Genomic DNA, 18,572 nt, shown 5'->3' with positions numbered 1-18,572 from the left:
AGGCCTGTGTCGTGTACATGTTGTAAAGGCAATTTTATTCTTTGATATGTGAGCTAAACCTATTGAATGCCCAGGTGCTAACATGTTTTTGAAGCCTGCCAGAAGCAGCCGCATAGGGTGGAGCAGGAATAGATTTAAGCCCCAGAGGCCACGTTGAAATGGAGGACAGCCATCATTTGCTAAGTCTCCCTTGCCTCACTAGTTAAGTCAGTTAATAAAGATGCCTGAACTTTTTGGTATCCATGGAGGGAACTTAGAAATGATCAGACTGGAAAGCACATAAACAGATACATTACTCTGGTTGCTGCATATATATTTTTTCAAATAAGACTTTATCTTCACAATCGTGAGACCTGTGAAGATTTGGTTACTGTAATATTTTGTCCACAATGTGGAGCGATATACAGGCAGTATCCTATCACATAACCTGAAATTTTCTGTAAGACTTCTTCCTGCAGGAACACTGAACTGCTTACTAAGCTCTTTACCTGATCTTTGACACCTGAGGCACAGTTTTTACTATTATTTATTAAATTTGTATATCACCCTTCATCCAAAGATCACAAAGCAGTTCCCAACATAAAAATACAAAAGGAGAACACAAAATATATAATAAAACAAAAACAAATCAATTATGCCCCCCCAAACAAACACCCCAAAAAAACCAAAAGGCCGTAGAATGTAAATCAGCCCAAGGCCTGGTTATAGAGAAACGTTTTTGCCTGGTACCTAAAGATATATAATGAAGGTGCCATGCAAACCTCCCTGGGGAGAGCATTCCACAAGTGAGGAACTATTTTTAGGACTCACCCTACTCTCTTTATGTAAATTATTTTTATTGATTTTAGTATGGTATTTTTATACTGTTGCAATCCACCCTGGTGTCTTATGGTGACTGCTGAGGTGTAAGCAATCTCCACTTTTAAGAAACTGTATTGCTAAAGGAGTTTTTTCTGTGTGGGTTGACCCCAATGTTGGTGTCTTTCAGATCTGGTTGCTGTATTGTGTCCTAAAGGACCTCTTCGTATGCTAGTTGAAACCGCTCAAGAAAGAAATGAGACTTTGTTCCCAGCACTCATTTACTCATGTAAGTATACAGAGTTGAGTTTTATATTCTGCAGCCTACTCCCAAAGTATGGATATTAAAAATCCATCTGATTTTCTGCTGAAGTTGTGTGACGCTAGATGTGCAGCTGTGTTGTCGCGTTTTCATTTCTTTGGGACTCAGATCTGCTTTTGGCTCAAGAGCTTGGAACGTGTGCTGCGTAGGATGTCCCAAGATGAAAAGAACATTATGTTCTACCTTAATTAAAAATGGAAAGAGAGAAAAAGGGATTTGGCCTGGTCAAAACACCTCTAATTGTTTTTAGCAGTATTAACTTACTGCATTTAGATCTTTCTTCAGCGGATCCAAGGCTGGCCCTGTTAACAAACATTTATAAAGATACAACTGAAAAATACAAAGTTCATCTTAGAGATTTGGGAGATCTCTGCCCATTGATTTGTATGTAACTTTCAAGGATTCCTTTTGAGGAGTGGGAGGAAACTGATCCACCAGTGCAGCAGAAGAAGGACATACAAATAGTTCAGCTGGTGGCCAACCAGATGCCCATAGGAGGGGCACAAAGGGGACATGAGTGCAGCAGCTTTCTCCCCACTGGTATTCAGACACATACTTCCTCTGACATTGGAAGTAGAACATTGTTACACCCTGCGATTTCATGCAGATACATAGCTGTCAACTCACAGATTTGAAAATAAGCAGCCTCCAAAATAAGGGATCAGCAGCCAAAATAAGGGATTTTAGTTAACCACCTGAAATACGAAGTTAAAAGGGACCAGATAATTTTGGAGAGCAGCGCCGGTTTTTAGCCCCTCGTTTCCAGAGGTTGCTGCTCAAGCTGATGAAACACTGCAATTAAGTAACTACAAGCAGCAACCACTTTTTGCGCAAAACGAAGTCCAAGCTACGAAGATGCTACCCCAGGCAGAGACGCTCAGTTCGGCGGCCGCAAGGAGGATGGCGGCAGAAGGGCCCGAGGCTCCCGCCAGTCCCGGTGGGGAGGGCCTCCTGGGGGCCAAGGCTGGTGAGAGGAGGCCAGAGGGGGGCGGGCCCTGGCAACCAAGCAACACAGTTGGAGCCTCCCTCCTCCCTGGCCGGCAGGGAGGGAGTGAGAGGAGCTGCTTCCTTTGTAACCTGGGAAATTTAAGGGACATCTTCAGTAAGGGACAGCAGCGGGACACGGCGCTGGGATAAGGGAGTTTCCTGCCAAATAAGGGACGGTTGACAGCTATGTGCAGATAGCAGTACAAATGATTTTATGGTTACGAACCTATACAAAGAAAACACACGTGCCTGTCTATTTGGATTAAGTCAATCTGATTTCTTTATACTAATCCAAATGATTCTACCATGGGTGTCTACTATGCATTTGTACTGGCAAATTTCTTTTTAAAATAAATAAATAAATAGCCTAATCATACTTCTATTTGATTTTGACATTTTGTTTCAAATTAAGATTGCATTATAGTTTTATGCAATAGAGAGGGGTTTTTTAAAATCAGCTGGACTTATGACTAGCCTTCCCAGCACTCATTTACTCATGCAAGTGATTTAATGATAGCTGTGCAGTTAACGAACAGAGAAAACAGCCTGGTTACTGTCGTCTTCCATTTTTTGCTATATTTATTTGTTTATTTAAAATAATTTTATGCTGCCCTTCAAGCTCAGTAGCAGATAAAACATCTTGCTGGCTTACAATCTAAACACTAGGTTTACAACAGGGATGGGGAGGGAAGAAGGGGAAAAGAAAACCAGTCACTGGTTCCTGAAGTTACAAATGGCATAATGGAACTCTGGAAGAAGAAAAAAAAAACCCTGAAAAATATACTTTCCTGTAATTGACGTGTAGTTAAAAATTTTAAAAAATAGGTAGCAGCAGTTAGTTAAGTATATCTCTGATTTTTCCAATAGCAACAATGATATGGCTGGTGAACATGGCTGAAGAAGATCCTGAATCTCAAAAGACAGCCACCAAAAACTCCACTTATGATAAACAAGGTGGGTTTTTTCATCTTTGCTTAGTTTAGTTCTTTTCACAATGACTTACTGATCAACTTACAAGTGACCCTCCTTTGCTAATAAAAAGTACTTTGCTCACCATGTACAAGGATTTTATGAAATTGTATTGAAGAATTTTGCTTTCTGTGATTGGTACAACTATACTGGAATGGTAGTTGGGGTAATGACACATAATGTTAATTCTTCTGGAATCCCATTAACCACCCCCCCATGCTCTTTTCCTTTCGTCTCCATATCTCCTGCAGACATGGAACAAAAATCCTAAATAACATTTACAACAAGGACATAAACATAAAGTACTATTCTGTTAAAGATAGTTTTCATGATGTTTTTAGATGTCCAAAACATTGGATTCCAACCATAAAATTAACCCTACAATGTATTTTATTATAATTATTATTGATTAAATTTGTATATTACCCTTCATCTGAAGATCACAGAGTGGAAGTTCTGTTACATGAGCAGAGGTTGTTCTGTTCATGCAATGATTTTGTTGGATTCAGCCTATTTTCTCTTTTCAGTTCCAGCAAATCAGAGCCAGAATGCAAGTAGTGAGGCAGATGATGGAGGATTCAATCCGGAATGGGTGCAGGAACAAGTTCGTAGAATAGGGAATCAAGAATCAACCCCTGAAACGCGACAACCTGTTCAGAATCTTCCCAGTAGTTCACCAGCAAGTGATGAAGACCCAGAGGAAAGTAAGTAACATTGCCAGATAAATATATGTCAGCTTAGCAGGCACCTAAAAGAATCTGGACCATTGCAAAAGGACTAGTTGTTGATATGCTTGTAGACCTTCACAAGGTTTTTGCTTCAGATTGCTTGTCCTAAGAAATTTAAACAGTGTTACTTTTATATAAGTAGGTGCCGTAAGAACCTGCTTCTTTGTCATTCTTTAAATGAAACTGTAAGCTTCAATGAGAGATGAGGTATAGAGCATAAATTGTAATTTCTGCTTTAATTATTCAAGTGCCCTGTTCAGGGGGTAAGGATGAAATGTAAACATTTGACTGGTTCATAATCAAGAGATCAAGGAGACAGTAAAAGTATTTGTAGGTTATTCATCATGTTTTCTGTGCAATAGTACTGGGCCTGCATTCATCAGAGACTCCTCTAAAGGTTTTTGGTACTATGCACACAGAACATCGCTTAATTTTTATGCCTTGTTGCAGCATTGTGTCCAGATGTTCATTTACTAATAGAACATGTAGATAGACACATGGTGGGGGTTTGTGCACATCACCTGACTTTTGGGACACCAGCCCACCACTGTGATAATGGATGTATATGATTAAAATAAAGAGAGAGAGAGAGGACAGACAGACCCTGTTATCCATGCCTGTAAGATACATTGGCCAATATAAATAAATAAAAACTTACTCCACATGCCCAAGCTGCATTCATCTTGTGTTTCTTGTATACCAGCCTCTTGTGCCACATGGCGGACCACTTTTGCAACCGGAGGTACTTTCAAAAGCATTTTGTGATACAATATATATGGGTCTTCTGTTCTGAAGACAGAACCAGTGTGGTGTAGTGGTTAGTGTGTTGGCTTAGGACCTGGAACACCAAGGTTCTAATCCCCACTCTGCCCTGCTGGGTGGCCTTGGGCCAGTCACTCTCTGCCTAAGCTACCTTACAGGGGTGTTGTGAGGATAGGGATAGGGAGCAAGAGGAACCATGTACGCCACCTTGAGTTCCTTGGAGGAGAGGTGGGATGCATTCAAAAGAAACAAGTTTTTTTTTTAAAAAAAAACAACATTCCCCCCCCCCTAAAATAAGTTCATATTTTGTGTGTTTCAGCTGAGAATTCCAAATCATTGGGGGTGGAGAGAAATACAATAGCCATAGTACTTCTCCCCACTCATCTGGAATTCCCAGCTGAAAGAGACAAAATAAGAAGTGCAACTGACAGAATTGTGGTTTTCTATATGTGCTCAAGATTGCCATTGTCACAGATACAGGCAAGGAGCGTTGGGAAGAATTTAGGTATTTCACCAGGACAAGAGTCCTTGCACAGAAATACCATCTACTATCTGGCAACAGAGATGCTTGAGGATAAGAACAGTGAGGAAAGTCTAGTGAGGACCTGGGTTTGGAAGTGATAGTCAGTGCCACTGTTGTAACTTAAAGACTTGAGAAGACATTAAGGCACTGCTTGAGTTGTATGGAATGGGATGAATATACAGAGGCCCTCCTGTTTTCTGTTAATTGAATGTTATGATTCCAAAAACCTTGCCAAGCTGCTGATTATCTTAAAAAAAATAAAGCTAACTCATACAGAAACCATAAAGATAGGTTGAATTATAAGGATGCATCATAATTAGACACATGTAACTTTATAAAAATCATTATAAGAATTTTGTAGGAGACACGAGGCACTGAAGCAATCTTCCAAGCAAACAAACTTATCATTTTATGCACAAACTGCAAACTCCAAGCTAATTATTTGCTTTCTAGGCAGAAAAACCGAAGTTGTCTTTTACCAGAAAGTTGTAATCAAGTAAGATGCATGATGAATGTGCCATAATTTCAGTCAAGGACTTCCCACTTACATGGCAGGGAGATGACTAGGAAACATGTGGGTAGAAGCATAGAGGTATGTCAGGCAGTATTTGTAATGTTGTAGGAAGGCAGTAATGTAGTACCTGACCACATTGTTAAGCCCACTGCCACTACAATTTCCTGCAGCTTCTTGGAAGCATGGAGAACACTGAGCTTACTGTGGAGTCAGAGGCTGCAGTCTGCCTCTCTACATCATGGGTGGACGTCCTTTGGCCCTCCAGATGTTGAACTGCAACGTCCATCATCCCCAGCCATTGGCCATGCTTGCTGAGGCAGATGGGGGTTATATTCATCAATATCTTGAAGGCCAAAGGTCCCCCCCCACCGCCTCTCCAAGTTCTACCCTATGATTCTTGGTCATCTGTTTCCACTCAATCTGAAGCTGTACGCTTAATTTGCATATGCTGATGTGGATGTTGTTGAGTGTCCGCCCCCCCCCCCCCGATTTCCATTCTAGTGATGTGCACTCACTCTTGAGAAATAAAGCTTCCAAGAAATAATTTGTGTTTCTGCTTTTTCCAACTCCCTGTTTTGGTTCTTAATTGACTCAGTGGAATTGAAATCCTGGGACTTCACCATATTTATTCAGGTCACATCTGTTTGATATGAAATAACAAGCATTTGGCACATTGCCGTAATATCGCCAAGAGAACTCATAGAAGGGCAGCAGGAAGAACCAAAATACTTTTAGATGCTTAAGATGGCCTTGATTTCAGGGTTGAATGACAGGAGTCATTTTGTGCCATTGCTTAGTAGTTCTCCTTTTCTTCGGCAGGGGGAGTTAAGCTTGGCCTAGGGGACTTCATTTTCTACAGTGTCCTGGTCGGCAAAGCCTCGGCAACGGCCAGCGGAGACTGGAACACAACTCTAGCCTGTTTTGTAGCCATTTTAATTGTGAGTATAATATTAAGGTAGCAATGTTAACGCCCCACTCTAAGTAGCAAAGTGAAGGGGATTCTAGAGATCACATTTCAGAGCTCTATTCTGTGGGATTTGTTTGTCTGCCTTGCCAGTCAGGCAGCCTCATTAGCGCTTCTTAAATGTGTGTTATCTTTCTTTTGTCCCCCTCAAAAATCAGTGGATGAATTGTGGTAGATTCTGAACCTGGTATGTAGTTTATGTGAAGAATGTGCATACCCAATTCGAATTCTCTGCATGATGCTGGGCCACCAACACCTACTTGCCTGGTGGAAATGAGGCTTTTCAGCTTGCCACTTTGATGATCAGCTGAAAGAGCCTCTACTCCCTGCAGATTCCAAGAGCAGGCGGGCTCTGGAGGGAAGCTGAGCTCAGAATCTGCCAACAGATAATACCCAGTGGCCATATCCATGTTGGATTTTCACCCAACAAGATAAAGTGTGTGAATCATCTGTAGAACATTCAGTGCAAATACAGTGGTGCCCCGCAAGACGAACGCCTTGGAAGATGAAAAACTCGCTAGACGAAGGAGTTTTTCGTTTTCTTAGCTGCTTCGCAAGACGCATTTCCCTATGGGCTTGCTTCGCAAAACGAAGCTTGACCCGCAAGCTCCGGGGATAGCGGGGAAGCGCAGCGCGTCTTCCCCGCTGTCCCCGGACCTCTTTTGAAGCAAGGGACGGCGGGGAGAAGATTGTTTCTCCCCATTGCCAGCCCCGCAATCTCCGGGGACAGAGGGGAAGGCGCGCACGCCTTCCCCTCTCTCCCCGGACCCCTTTTGAACCAAGGGGCTGCAACGGGGAGAAGCGATCTTCTCCCATCCGCCCCTGGCTTCAAAAGAGGGGACAGAGGGGAAGGTGTGCACGCCTTCCCCTCTCTCCCCGGACCCCTTTTGAACCAAGGGGCAGCAACGGGGAGAAGCGATCTTCTCCCCGCTGCCCCTTCCCTTGCTTTAAAATAGGTCCGGGGACAAAGGGGAAGGCGCGCGGCACTTCCCCTCTGTCCCTGGACGGTCTCCATAGGAACGCATTGATTGATTTTCAATGCATTCCTATGGGAAAACTTGCGGAACGAATTAATTTCGTCTTGCGAGGCACCACTGTAGTGCTTCTTGGAAGCAGGCAAACATAACCTGTAGTATTTTGTGTTTGTTAGAGTTCCACTGTCTAATTTGTGTGTCCTTTTTTGTCTTTTCCTCCCCAGGGCCTGTGCCTTACCCTCTTGCTGCTTGCCATTTTTAAAAAGGCCTTACCAGCTCTTCCAATCTCTATAACCTTTGGGCTCGTTTTCTATTTTGCCACAGATAACTTGGTGCAACCTTTTATGGACCAGCTTGCGTCCCATCAGTTGTATATCTAGCACACTCAGAGTTGATCACCCATGGACATTTGTAACGACTGTAGCAAATATGGGAGGGAGCAAAGATTTTTCCCTGTTTCTTAACTGCCGCTGTGCTGGGCACTACTGGTTTCTTCTCTTCTTTTTTCAAAAAAGGGTCTCTCAATGAAAGGGTTATAGCACATTAAGTCTTCAGCAAACTTGAGTTATACATCTTTGAAAGGACCTTATGTACAAGATACCTATGCTTTCACCAGCAACACTTCTGTTTAGCATAGCGATTCCACCTCCGCCCCACTGCTGAAGAGTGCTGAGAATTGTTGTGATGCTAAAGAAAGGGAACTGGTAAATCAAACTGAGATATCTGAACCATTTGAAGTCAGCCTGACTCCGGAACATCAACTCTTGCATCCCGGCTTCCACTTTGGGTTACCTGGAGAACAGTAACTGGACTTTGGATGAGAAGATTTATATCTTGTCTAAAGAAAAAAAAATCATGCAAGTCATTCTGTGTGTTTTGTGTTGAATTAGAAAATTCCTAATTATCATTCTGGCACAAAACCCTGTGTGCAAATTTGCACATTTCCAGCATTCTTTGGCACAAAACACACACTTTCTGATTATGCTGCCTAGTGTTCATTGGATTCCATTTACAACAGGTTCGTCATGAGATCAGAGTTGGGGTCCTTGTTTTTGAGACATTTTTAATCCCATATTTCTCCCTGCCCCCCATAAAAATATGCTGAATATTTAATGTCCTTTCAGCATTGTAATGAACATTATAATCTATAGAAGAATGAGAGATTTGAAAAGCTGTAGAAAAGCAATGAAACACACTGCAACCACAAACATTTATAGTTTTCTTTTCAACAGAGTAATGAATTTTGGAATTCCATCTTGTTTTCTCAGACTTTTTTTTAGCATTTCTTGGGATCATTTAGTAAAATAGGATGTGTTTATACTGTAAAAGTAAAAAAGAGTAAATATTTATTTTATAAGACTGAGGGCTGACACATAACATTTACCCCCACAGGACTGTTATGTAGCAAACTCTGTGAAAGCATACATGTGAAAAATACTACATCTGAGCTGGTCACACATATGGGTTTTTCAGACAAAGTCTATATGCAAAACAAGTTCATCCTCTGGCCTACCCATTGGATAATTCCAGAAAAATTATTGTGGTAACCACTTGTAGGGTAATTTAAAAAACAAACTTGTATTCTCCATTGGGAGTCATTCCAGAAGTACTCGTATAGAAGTGTCTGTTATGTTAGGGAAAAAAGGCCTAAAACCTACACAAAGACTATATTGGCTATGTTGGCTTTTTTCTTCGATTGCCTCGACTTGAGTGCCCTTGAGAATGTCAGATGCACCAGGCTGCAACCTAGAAAGTAGAACATCTCTATTGAAATGAGATGTACCTACCTACCTAATCCTGAAACACTGAACGGCTCACAATTACCTATTGAATTCAATTTTGATAAACATTAATAATGTGGAAAAACTCACTGTGGCTCTCAGGCTGAGATAAGCCAGAGCAAGCTGTGCAAATAACAGCTTTCTGTTTCCAATATTATTTGAGGAATAGGATCTGAAATGAACTACTGATTGTCAGATGATAAGCTGTTGGTGTTTTGTTTGTATTTGTACATTGTTCCTCACTTGAACGTTCATTGGGGGGGGGGGACTCTGTCAGTATGATTCCTATAGAAGGAGATTGACAAAGTCTGATACTACAGTTGATACCCCGGATCTACATCTTAGCAGAGCGGTGCAGAGATGTCATCTTACATGTGATGTTTATCTGCAGAAAGAAAGAAACTAGTCAGCGCCCGCAGAAACCAATAGAGGTCTTTACATGAATTTCAGGAGGCCCTGAGAAACTTGCTTAGAATTGACTCGCACTACTAGTTTTTGCACTGCTAAGATCAATTGCACCAAGTTTGTTAGGCCTCGGTGAAATGGGGAACCTATGTCTGTACAGGTTAGGACTATGGTGGAATGGGCCTCTGTGCAAAAAAATAAAAATAAATCCCTCCATTTAAAAAGGACAACATTCCTCTTTCTGACTTGCTAGTTGTCTAACCTTCAAGTTAGAAAATTCAAGATGGAAAGTGTTTATTAACTAGTGCATCGAATACAGTAAACTTTTAATGAAGTAAACTAAGTGATCTCTTTTGGTCTTGGCTTGCACCTAGGAAGTAAAAGTTGCACAAGAGTCTGAAAAAAGACCACTCACTAATTGTATCTTGTAAAATATTAAAAGAAGTGACTGCATTGCTGCCAGTTTCTTAATCAGTGGCAGCAACTAACATGGTTTAGGTTTAGTAACCAAAATCAAAACTTGGACACAAGAGACGTGTGCATTTAATATAATATTCATTTGGAAAGTTGTAACCAGAAGAGGTTGCTAGGTACTAACAGCTTCTCAGGCAGGACTAAGTCATTCAGTAATTTGAATTCACTTGAACACATTAGATTACAGTACCCTTCAAAAGACAAGACAACTGTAGTGTACTGTTTGGTTAGGTATGAATATAGTTCCTTATTGAACAGGCCATCAAATTTGACCTTAGCACTGAAGTCAGTGTTGTATTGCGAGCTCTGGTATCTGCAATTCTGCATGGCTCTTTTAAGGGGGATTGCCTGTAAACAGAAGTTTGAAAATTCAAAGCAAGAGTTACAGGAGTACTACTGTGAATGTGGATTTTCTCTGTCTTTTCCATATAATGGAATTTATTAATAGATTGACAACAGAAGTGGGGGAGGCGTCTGTAGCATACAGTATAGTAGCGTTTTAGAATGAGGCATGTAAGTTCAAGTGCCATTTAGAAATGTTGGGTTAATGCAGTTTATTCAACCTTGATGGTTACCAAACTTTTAAGGGCTGTAGTAAGCTGAAAATAGCTGAATCTTCTTGAAGTACAAAGCACATCCTGGATGTCTTTGACTTGCAAGCTCTTGATATTACAGTAAGAGCAGTTGCTTTATGGTGTAGTAAAAGAAACAAATAATTGGGGTACATTACAGAGGATGATTAGAATGAAGAACATTTAAGGGTTTTTTGGTAAATTGTTTTGGCAGCTATGTGTAAAGGCCATTATCAAGAAATCTACAGTACTTGCATTTGTACAGTGGTGTGATTTTTTAAATCTCACAATATTGGTCTGTCCGTGGGAATACTGGAAATGGGGTAGAATTGAATTATTTTACACTAGCATTTTGTTTTTTGTTTTTTCCAAACACTGGTTTGTATATAACCTGAACTGAATGTGAATAAGTCTTTTTAAAACACGTTTCCAATTAAGATATCATTTTGATAGGTTATTGCAATTTTCCCTGTATTTATCTGATTATTAAAAATAAAGAATGCATGGATCCTATGACTTTTTCATTATTTTTGCCGAACACTTTGAATTCCAGAACAGATGAAAATCTTGAAGGGCACCTTGTCTAGTATTTGTATATAAAAAACCCCAGCTAATATATTGCACCACCTCTATTACTGTGGCGCACCATTCAAGAGATAGCTGTGTAGCAAGAAATATGGATAACATTTAAAAATGCGAGTGGCTTAAAGCATATTTGCTTCAATTGGAATTAAGTAAGGTCACCTGATCTGGAAAATCTTTGCCACACTCCAGATTGAGAACTGAGCCAAAATGCAAAACTTGCACGTTGAAGCCCTCTAGGATAAATAAATGATTTGGTCAAGCTAATTGAGATTGTTGTGGCAATTTTTATTTCATTTCAGGAAAGCTGCTCAAAATTTTTAGTAGAAAGCATTCCTGTCAGTGATAGGCAAATTACAATGGGCAGAATCCAACTAACCTGTGCCATCGGGGCAAGGATTTGCAATGGTGCAACAGGACCTTTCTCCTTCTCATCTCCTCCAGATACTCCTCAGATCTATTCCAGAGGGTTGGGAAAATGCCTGGAACAACTTTGATGGACCTTTAGTTGTGCAATCAGAAATACTTGCAGTGATGGAACATTCATTTAGCAGCCTGTTTAATTCCTCTCCACGATGCCAGATTAGCATGATGCCAGATTAGCATTAGCCTTTCATATTCAGTTTTGTTTTACAACAATGTGGCTGTTCCCATCTAGAACAAGAGTTCTCCTTATCCCTAGGACTAGAGTAGAGATGTCTGAAAAACCACCAGTCACAGTTACAAAATATTGGTATATGTGGGCACAGTTTGGTGTCATCGGCTGCCAATTACTGACATTTTCTACTGATACCGAATCCATCTTCAGAAATTTCTAAATCCTTTGCCACAGCATTTTCCTTGTGGCAATAAGTTCCTTATCATTTTTCCTTCACACAGGCATTTGCTTTGGAGGCATAGTGACTCAGCTGTTTCATTTTAGGCAGAACCTGCTGCTCCAGAGACTGGAGAAAGCCTTTTTATTTTCTTTACTTAAATTAGTAAATTCATTTCCCGCCCTTCATCTCCAAGGAGCCCAGGGCAGCAAACAAATCAGTTAGAAAACAATGCATTTTAAAACACACATTTAAAAAAAAACAACCAAAAGCATGTAAAAAAACAACAACACTCATACCATCACAGCTAGCAATTTCAAGGCTGCCAGGAGCAGACATTGAAAGTAAATAATTGGGAGAAGCAGATGCACCACACCAGGGAAGGCATTTAACAAATTGAGGAGCTGCCACCAACGAGCCCTTGTGGGACAGCATCAACTTGACCGTATGACTTTGTAAGGTAAAGGTAAAGGGACCCCTGACCATTAGGTCCAGTCGCAGATGACTCTGGGGTTGCGGTGGTCATCTCGCTTTATTGGCCAAGGAAGCCGGCTTACCGCTTCTGGGTCATGTGGCCAGCATGACTAAGCCGCTTCTGGCGAACCAGAGCAGCGCACGGAAACGCCGTTTACCTTCCCGCCGGAGTGGTACCTATTTATCTACTTGCACTTTGACGTGCTTTCGAACTGCTAGGTTGGCAGGAACAGGGACCGAGCAACGGGAGCTCACCCCGTCGGGGAGATTTGAACCGCCAACCTTCTGATCGGCAAGTCCTAGGCTCTGTGGTTTACTAACACTTTAAATTGGACTCAGAGGCTCGGAGGCAGCCAGTGCAGTGCTTTCAGGACTAGTGCCGCACGGTTCTAGCAGGCTTCCCCACACTCCAGCTCACCAGCCACATCCTGCACTTGTTGCAGCCTCAAACACCTTCTAGGGCAGCCCCATTTAGACTGCATTATGGTTCCTCTTCCCACCTCCACAGGCCACTCAAAATATTTCTACCCATCTGAAATTTATTTTACTCCCTTCTTAACCCCCTTCCCTTTACCACCAGTTGGTTTCGTCTCTCCTCCCTGATTGCTTTGCATTCATTTAGTCTTTCTGTAACAGATTTTCTCCCTTAACATCTTCCTTTCTGTTCCCAGCTGGTTTGCTTATTAATATCATTAGTAATTCTTAACCTCTTATCTTGCTTTCTAATTTCTATCAGCACCTCCTCTGGCCCTTACTTGAACCCACAGGAGACATGATTAAGACACGGAAACAGCAATACGGAAACGCAGAAAGGCAACTTGCATTTGAGCAAGAAAAAGTAGCCTTATTAGGACAAAATGTATATAGGTCACTGATGGGCGGAAATACTTCATGGGCAGTCTCTAAATAAATCATTAGTGTTTATAATACAAGAGCAGCAAAATATGGGCAAATGTTTTCCTCTTTTCCCCAGTCCATTCTGTACTGTTGAGTGCTTTCATACTGCGGTAAATTTATCCTTTATGTCTTGGTGGTGATCAACACCACAAAGGATGTAATAAACACAACTTCAAGACATTTATCTTGCAAATCAGGGAGACTCGGGAATTGCTACTAATGAACATTGCTTAATATAGTAAAGCAGGTGGCAGATGGGGTCTTCCACCTATTGCTGCAAAATAGGCTCCACTGAATTTCAATAAATTACGTGGAATTTAGTGTTTCCTGGCGTGATTTATAATGTCCTGTCCTATGGACAGCTGCCCAGAAGATTTCTCCCATGACATTACCTGCTTAGTGAGCCTGTCTTAGGACCAAACTCAGCTTAGATATCAAGATGGTCTGGGGGGGTTGGGGGGAGAGGGGGGTGTCTCTAGAAATAGACCAGCAGTATATATAAGCCCTCTCAACTATTGAGTCAGATTTTATCAGATGCGCAGAGAATCCGAAGACAGATTTTCTTTAACTTAAGCTTCAGTTCAGCAGGTAAGATTGGATTTTCACAAGGCACAGCAGCGGAACAATGAGAAAAGCTCTCAGACCTGGGGGAATTAATCAGCGCACCTTGCAATCGAAATACGGGTCAAGCGAAAGTGTGAATGAGCCCTCAGATAAATGGGATTTATTCCTGGTTTGTAAAGACAGCAGGGGTGAGGAACCTTTTCCAGACTGAGGTCTTCACCTCGACAGCCTTTCGTGGACCACATGGTTGCACTGTAATGTGCCTTTTCTCTGTTTCTAACCCTGATGTATTGGTGGTGTTGTGATACAAGATTAAAACTGACTTTTTAAGAAAAGCTCCACTCCACTAGTAACCCCATTCGTTTGTCATTTCTTAATTATGGCTTAAACTATTTTGTTTGTTTTACATCTTTTGGTATCCCCTTGCTCACTGTCCTTAACATCCTTTTTTCATATGGAACAAAAGACACCTGCCATTTAATCCTTAATTTTTCTGTTAACTTGACCATTACATAGCTCATTATGTAAGTTAACACTTGCTCTATGTGGAGAAGGAGTGACAGGGAAGCTCACCGCCTTCCCATGGCCTGGCCTTTATATCCTCTCCACCAGTGAGTGGGGCAGGGGGTTGCCTGGTGATATAAGCCCCAAGCCCCACCAAGAAATGGCTGACCAAGGAAGGGGTGCTATAGGAAGGGGTGCCATATTTCAAACTGAAAATCCGGACAGAAAAGTTGTTTAGCTTTTTTGGCAAAATTGCAAAATAAATGCCGTTTTTGAGCTATTTTTATGGGAAATCGGCAAAAACAGCACTGCTGACACGGGCTGCCATATGTCTGGATTTTCCTGGACATTTCACCAATTTCCACCCAGACACTGCTGCCAACTGCAGTATTCTGGATGTGTCCAGGAAATTCTGGATGTATGGCAACCCTACTATAGGGCTTTTATGAAGAGTCTCAAGAACCAGATAGACAGGGCAGAATTTGGCCCCCAGGCCTGAGATTCTCCAGCCCTGGTGTAGAGGATTTTTATATTCTTTGCCAGATGGAAAAGACTGTGGCCTCAGCAAAAAGTGCATATATTCTCAGGAGTTTATTGAGATCTTTATCCTGCCTTTCTCATTATAAAAAGAGCCATTCAACACAGCTAACTGTATCATTACAAAAGTACACCCTACATACTATTAAAATAATCAACAAAGCATCACAATAATAATTAAAAGCACTTTAACAGTGCAATCCTAGTTGAATGGGAATTAACCCCAGGTAAGCATATATAGGAATGCAGCCTAAAACACAATGAATAATCGGCGACAGCCAATAAAATTTTCAGTGGGTGAAATCTAGAGGACATAAATTTTACTTGCAGTAGTTTCTCCCCCTTTCTATTCTATTTCTATTCTGTTCCAAAAATCTATAATTATAGAATGAAAACGCGCACATAATAGCAGAGGAAACAAAAGGCATCACACCTTGCTTGGTTTGACATGAACTACAAAGCTGCAGGTCACTGGGACTGTATCCTGGAGGTGAGTCACAGTGAGCTCAAAGTCATCAGCAGCAGTTTCCAAACTATTTGAAGAGTAGAACTTGGCTGTTGCCATAGCAGCAGTAAACCCTTTTAATCTCGCTTCCTGCAAAGATGAAGCCGCCGCTGATTATCCACTTTGGAAATCAGTGGTAGGCTGTGAAAACAACAAGCAACAGTATGCACTGGCTGGCTGTACTAAAGATTCCAGTGCAACCTTTTGATTTGTATTTTTCAGGAGCAAGGAATAGACAGGTTCCCTATCACACAGTGAGCATCTCAATAGAGCTTTTGTGGCAATATGCCAGTGTGGTGTAGTGTGGTGGTGGTGGGGCAGCTGGTAAATCTGGTAGATTGCTGCATGACTTGCTATAGATTTGCAAAGTGTTCTCAATCCCAATTGTTTAAAAATAGCAACAGCGACAAAGCTGTTTTTTTAAAATTCTTCCTAAATTAGGCAGCCGAAATGAATAAAGATTGGGATGGAAGCCAAGAAGTGGTTTTTGTGTGGAAGGGACTATGTGTTTAGCCATCCTGGTATAATACTCATGGGGTGCAGTAATGGACACAGCGATTGATGTGGGCTGAGCCATGAAGTGATCTCTTGCAGACTCCCGCTGCACAGCCTCCTTCACAGAGTTGTAAGGACCAAAAGTGAAAAGCCCAAGTATGTCACAATGAGCTCCGTGGAGGGAAGCTAAGGACCGTGAGGGACCCTCCAAACCGATGGCTTCTTCTTTTTCTTCTTCTTTGGCTGGTATATTCTGCAACATGTCACTGATGCAATAGTAGTGCATTAGTGATGCTTTTAATACTGGACCACCCACACTTCATTCTGGTTTATTAGTTGTTCTGTGATGCTCCTCCAAACAACATTATCAACAATTTCCAGAGTTGTTTTAACAACCAATCCCTCTTCACGGGGAACTCTGGGACTTTTAACTCTGTGAGGGGAGTAGGGGTGTCCTAACAACTCTCAGCATCCTTAACAAACCACAACTCCCAGGATGGATTGCTTAATGTGGTATCAAAGTGCTTTGAACGGCTCCAGGGTTTCAAGGTTTTCACAGCCCTATCTAGCAAAGGCAGGGATTGAACCAAGTGCTTTCTGCATGCAAATAATGTGATTTGCCACTGAGCCACTCTGCCTTATTGGTGGTTTTTTAAAAATAAAACAATTTCACAAACATTTTAAGTGAATAACACTACGCTGGGACTGTGGCACTGCAGGTGGGGTTAATTCTCTTTCCTGCATCCCCCTATAGCAGGGATTTGATTTGCAAGGATACTACTGATACCACATGAGTCCCAGTATTTTTTTCTTCCAACAAGGTAAACAGCTGCTTCAGGGCTGTCTTCTTTTATTGGGAAAACAGCAGAAACTGTTTTAACAACTATTCCTAGCACAGAAATTCTAACCCAGTTCAGAGTTGCTGCTATTATTTTTTTAATAGCTTGTGAGCTCCTGATACAGTGGTACCTCGGGTTAAGTACTTAATTCATTCCGGAGGTCCGTTCTTAACCTGAAACTGTTCTTAACCTGAAGCACCACTTTAGCTAATGGGGCTCCTGCTGCTGCCACGCTGCTGCTGCACGATTTCTGTTCTTGTCCTGAAGCAAAGTTCTTAACCCGAGGTACTATTTCTGGGTTAGCGGAGTCTAGTTGTGTCTACATGGTGAGCTGCTCTGCAAATTATGAAAACAGTGTACAGGGTTGGGCATGTGGAGGCTGTTTATATGGGAATAGGTAAACCAGTGAGAAAGTGGACCCACACAATATATATATATATATATATATATATGCAGGTTTTTGGTGTCTTCGGGTGTCTTCCAGTAACAAGAAGCCGAAAGCACCAGCCTGAAGATGACGAGTGAGACCTCGTCGAAACGTCGCACAGACACCCCGACTCTTACACGGGAAGACACCCGAAGACACCAAAAACCTGCATTCCTGTACCCGTGAAAATCTACGAAAGCATATATATATATATATATATATATATATATATATATATATATATGCTTTCGTAGATTTTCACGGGTACAGGAATGCAGGTTTTTGGTGTCTTCGGGTGTCTTCCCGTGTAAGAGTCGGGGTGTCTGTGCGACGTTTCGACGAGGTCTCACTCGTCATCTTCAGGCTGGTGCTTTCGGCTTCTTGTTACTGGAACAGGCTCTGTTCCAGTAACAAGAAGCCGAAAGCACCAGCCTGAAGATGACGAGTGAGACCTCGTCGAAACGTCGCACAGACACCCCGACTCTTACACGGGAAGACACCCGAAGACACCAAAACCATATATATATATATATATATACACACACACACACACACACACACACACACACACTCGGAGTCGAGAGTGGACTTCATGCTCTTTATTCAGCTCATAGTGGTGAGGAGGAATGGAAGTTCCCCCACAATATCTGCTTTATATACGCTATTTACACAATTGGCTGCACGTGATTGGCTAATTCCGGGATATTCCTGTAGGCCAATCAGGTTGCGGATTCACTTCCACCTGGAGCTGGATTGGGTGGCTCCTGTGTTCTAGGCTCCTGTTGTTCTAGGACCAATCAGACTGCTGCATTTTGGATCCCATTCAACTCAGTACATAACATATATTCTTGCAAAAGTATTGTATGCATGTTGTTTAAGTAAGGGCACTCGGTGCTAGTCAGCACACATATAAGCCCAGCCCACACAAAGATACCTTACCACCAAAAATGTCAATCCTTCAAATGTATTTCTGTAAAAATGTGTTGCGATAGCTGCTCTTTAGCAGATTATCTTAAGGCTTAAGCAGTGGAATGTGTGAATGCAGAATAGCTTCCTACTGGAAGCTGGCCAAAGCATCAGCATCACAAGATCCTATTTATGCGGTTGATGTTTACTGGCAGAGAAACAGAACTAGCTTAACTTTTACATGGGAACTGTTT

General features: G+C 41.7%; 1 protein-coding gene across 2 annotated transcripts in view; it reads left to right on the top strand.

Moving 5' to 3' along the window:
* The window catches only part of PSEN1 (presenilin 1), a 30,732-nt gene extending 19,446 nt beyond the window's left edge, over positions 1–11,286 (top strand). For both annotated transcript variants that reach the window (XM_082240523.1, XM_082240522.1), the window contains 5 exons: positions 989–1,087; positions 2,975–3,061; positions 3,604–3,780; positions 6,423–6,541; positions 7,766–11,286. In XM_082240523.1, the coding sequence (XP_082096649.1) occupies positions 989–1,087; positions 2,975–3,061; positions 3,604–3,780; positions 6,423–6,541; positions 7,766–7,921 (638 nt within the window). In that variant the 3' untranslated portion in view covers positions 7,922–11,286. The remainder of the gene's footprint in view (positions 1–988; positions 1,088–2,974; positions 3,062–3,603; positions 3,781–6,422; positions 6,542–7,765) is intronic.
* The last annotated feature ends 7,286 nt before the right edge of the window (positions 11,287–18,572 follow it).

This window comes from Podarcis vaucheri (assembly GCF_965113315.1).
Source record: "Podarcis vaucheri genome assembly, chromosome: 1".
Lineage (NCBI taxonomy): Eukaryota > Metazoa > Chordata > Lepidosauria > Squamata > Lacertidae > Podarcis > Podarcis vaucheri.
This window is presented reverse-complemented; position numbering and strand designations above follow the sequence as displayed.